A 4,146-nucleotide genomic window follows, 5' to 3' on the forward strand; every position below is an offset into this window, starting at 1 on the left:
GCGGTGCCTGACAAACTGCGCGCAGCGGCGCGAGCCCTTTGCAAGCGCCGGTGGCCCAACGTTGCAGCTTGTCTGCGTTTATGGTATGCCTTCTTAATCTGTCTGCTAAGCGGTTGTCAGTTGCAAACACCCTTTTTCAAGTGCAGAGATGTGCTGTCACCCAGGCAGTTACTTGAAACTCGTAGTTCCTTCAATATTAAGGTGGCGATGCAAGCGAGTTGGTTCATGACTTCTGAAATTGGAAAACAGCGCGCAAAAAGACGAAGACGACGAGAGAAGAGCACAGGACAAGCGCTGCTCTTCTCTCGTCGTCCTGTGCTCTTCTCTCGTCGTCTTCGTCTTTTTGCGCGCTGTTTTCCAATTCCTTCAATAATTTTATTTCTCTCGTCAAGATGTCAGCTTTAGGTCACCTTCAGCAGAAACATGCCCGGTGGTACAGTTTGCTGTCTGCCAGGCTGTGCAAATAATACTGCCAGCGCACAGCATGTTTCCTGACGCCGCTTCCCAAAAGACAGCGTCCTGCGAAGCGTTTGGGTGAAGAAAACTGCGTGCAGTTGTCAGGCACCGCAGCGTTGTGCATGCCGAACGGTGTTACGGTTTCGCAGGCATTCAGACAAACGATTCGCGACAGCAAAGCGGCCTTCTGTATCTTAGTCAAGCAATCGGCACTCGAAGGCACACGCTACAGTGCGAGTCAACGAAGCGAGCGCGGGCGGCTAAATCGCACCACACTCGGCCACTCGTCTTTCGCGTCGCGATTGTTGATTCAGAGCTCTGCCTACCCCTATGAGAGGAGGAAGATGAATCCTATTTGACTAGGTCGCCATTTTTTTCTTCTCTTGTTTGAATTTTTCGACACGTATATTTTAAGACGCCCATTCAAGTCAACCTTGGCCTTTCGAGGCAGGGGTACACCTGGTATGTCCTGTGCTGATGGACATCCCCCAGCCACGACCTCGGATAATACCTAATCAGACCATGCCTACAATGGAACACAAGTAAGCCCCCAAACTAAGCGACGTAAGGGAGACGGTGATGATGAGGAAATACCAGTGAACGACCACCCGGAAAAAATGGAAGAGACGGAAGCCGGAGAGGCCTCTGAGTTCACCTTAGTGCAACATCGTCGACAGAGGACAACAGGGGTTTCAGTACTGCTAACGCCCGTGCAGGAGGATAAGCGGTTGCAGCAACAAAACCCGCTGAAATTGTCTGCTGAAGTAGAGACACTGGCTGGCGCGCCCATCGTGAGACATCGTTTCACAGCGAGGGGAGGTCTTTTACTTGATGTCTCAGAAGTACCGACTGTGCATCGACTTCTCGAAGTGCACTCCCTTTGTGGGATCCCGGTACAAGCAACCATACCCAAAGCGTACCTACAAAACTTCGGTCTAATCAAAGGGGTACCAAAGTGGTACACTGATAATGACCTTAACGAATTTCTGGGACCAGCCGGTGTGATCGCCGCTCGTCGGCTCTACCAGCGACGCGAAAATGCAACAGATGTTGCCCAACCGACCGACCGAGTGGTTCTAACATTCCGTCCAAACACCGAGCGACCGGACAAGATCAACCTCGGCTTCACACGGCACGAGGTAACCGAGTACATTGCAGCACCTCCAAGGTGTTTCAACTGCCAGGCAATCGGCCACATTGCAAAGTACTGCAAGGGGAAAACAAAATGCAAAAGATGTGGAGAACCACACTCGTCCAAAGAATGCCCTGGCACACTTCCCACCAAATGTGCGAACTGTCTCGGTGACCATCCTGCTTCTTATGCAAATTGCAAGGTACGCCTGGCAGCACTTACAAGGAAAAAATCTTTCATTCACGGACCAAAGCTTGTTGAAACACAACGTGAACTACCTCTAGCACAAGAAGAATATCCTGCGCTCCAAAAAGAAACAACGCACGCAGATCGTTCCCATGCGCAAGCAGGACGAAAAAATCAACCTAAGAAGGACTCGCCAAAAAGAGCGGCATCGAGGTCAATGAATATTTCTTCTAAACGTTCTCCAACCACTGATAAAGAAAACTCAGGAAAGTCAGATGCGAAGAAGGACAAACAAGAAATGACCCAGACTAGACCAAATAGAAACCTTGCATACAGTGATGTACTTTCTGGTCGACGTGTGTCTGAGGAGCCAGCGCAAGAATCAGCCACATCCGCCGATAGCTTAATAGGCTTCATCTTCTCTGCACTGCGGAGTGCCATTGCACAAATGCCATCAAGCACATTGAAGACAATTTTACAAGGAATGATGCTCTTTGAGACAGCTGTCGTCGGAATCGTGAAAAATTCTCAACACAGCGATGCCTGAGAGCAACGCTGCAGGATCCCCTGTGCGCGCGCCGGTAGCGCCGGGTCGTATCAAGATGCTTCCATCGATCATCCAGTGGAATGTTAATACTCTCCGACCTCGACTTTCCGAACTTCGTCGCCGCCTCCTGGAGCTTCAACCAAATGTTCTTGCTCTTCAAGAAACGTATGTGCAACCAGGACCTCATCGATTATCCCCATACGTCCAATATCACAGTAAGACACCGCACCTCGACGAGAAGTCTAGGGCATCTATATTCGTGCAGAATCACCTCAAACAAATGGAAATCGACCTTAGCGACTTGAACACTCTATACGGTGAGCACACAGCCGTAACAATAAGAATGGACAAGCCTGATATTACTGTTGTCTCAAGCTACATACGTCCTCACCAACCATGGGATCCCGATGAAATGAGAAAGATCAGAAAACGCTGTTCTGGGCCAATTATATGGTGCGGAGATTTTAATGCGAACCACCCTGTTTGGGGAAGTGACACAACCACACAAAGGGGAAATGCGCTCATTGATCTAACAAAAGATCTAGGCTTAAGATGCCTCAACAACGGGTCGCCAACATTCATTCGTCCTCTTCTTAAAACAGACAGCGTTCTCGATCTAACATTCGTATCACCCGAAATACAGATGGTCTGGAATGCAGAGCCTGACACATGGGGAAGTGACCACGTGCCCATCTAGCTCCTCCCCATCACGGCCATTCCACGGAAGATCAGAACGCATCAGATTACCAACTGGGACGTTTATCGCGTAACCCTTAGCACGATATTAACAGGCCAAAATCCTCCAGCAATTGAGGAGGCCGTAACCACCGCCTTCAAAGTCGCCACTAAGCAAATAACGCTCCCAACAACAAAACCAGTCCCAGACCTGACATATTTGAACCTTCGCGCCGCATCCCGGCGAGCTCAAAGAATAGCTAGGCGTTCTAAGCGACCCCAAGACTGGACAACATCACGACGAATTGAGGCCAAGCTTCGCAGATATACCGTACAACTTGGCCGTCATCAATGGCAACAGAGAAGTAATTCACTGAACACTGACGCTGGATCCCGCCTCCCATGGACGACAGTCAAATCCCTACTCACTGCAGTCCCACCTAAAGACCACTTCGCAGCAATCGCCATCAAAAACAAAATCTCAATCGCTACCCTCAGAGAACGATTTGCAGATGAATTCACCGCTCACATCAACTCACCAAAGGCGGTTTTTCTTGGACCCAGGCCTCCCGTTCTACACTTCCCCAAAAAGTCAGTTGACGACGACTTCACATTATCAGAGTTAAATTACGCCTTGTCAAACTGCCGTCGACGGAGTGCCCCAGGACCTGACGGTATAACTAACCAGGCCCTAAAAAACATCGACGAAGAAGACCGACCCAAACTACTCGCCTACTTCAACGACATTTGGCAGAGAGGAGTTCTACCCGATGCCTGGCTACAATCGACCGTGATAGCTGTCATGAAAGCAGAAAAGCGCGCGAATGACTTGTCCTCATATCGCCCAATATCGCTGACGTCCTGCACCTGCAAGCTAATGGAAAGGATGATCCACCGCCGTCTCACTTGGCAACTTGAACATACAAACGCGTTCCCACACGAACTGTTGGGCTTCAGAAGAAGTCGATCCACAGCAGATGCCATCGGAGATCATGCCTCGTCTCTTGAAGAGGCCAAAGCACAGAAACATGTTCTACATGCTGTGTTCTTGGATATACATCGTGCTTTCGACGCTCTTCCTCACGACATAATAATAGAGAGACTGCAATTAATCGGGGTAAGAGGTCGGGCCCTGGCCTTTGTGCGATCT

At 49.8% G+C, this 4,146-nt stretch overlaps 1 protein-coding gene across 1 annotated transcript; it reads left to right on the forward strand.

The window, feature by feature from the left end:
* Positions 1-423: 423 nt before the first annotated feature.
* LOC121836531 lies at positions 424-2,321 on the forward strand. Its single transcript, XM_042291448.1, has 2 exons — positions 424-433; positions 976-2,321. The coding sequence occupies exons 1-2, from the start codon at positions 424-426 to the stop codon at positions 2,319-2,321; spliced, it is 1,356 nt and encodes a 451-aa protein (XP_042147382.1).
* The last annotated feature ends 1,825 nt before the right edge of the window (positions 2,322-4,146 follow it).

Source organism: Ixodes scapularis, unplaced genomic scaffold (assembly GCF_016920785.2).
Source record: "Ixodes scapularis isolate PalLabHiFi unplaced genomic scaffold, ASM1692078v2 PGA_scaffold2__306_contigs__length_199485367, whole genome shotgun sequence".
NCBI lineage: Eukaryota > Metazoa > Arthropoda > Arachnida > Ixodida > Ixodidae > Ixodes > Ixodes scapularis.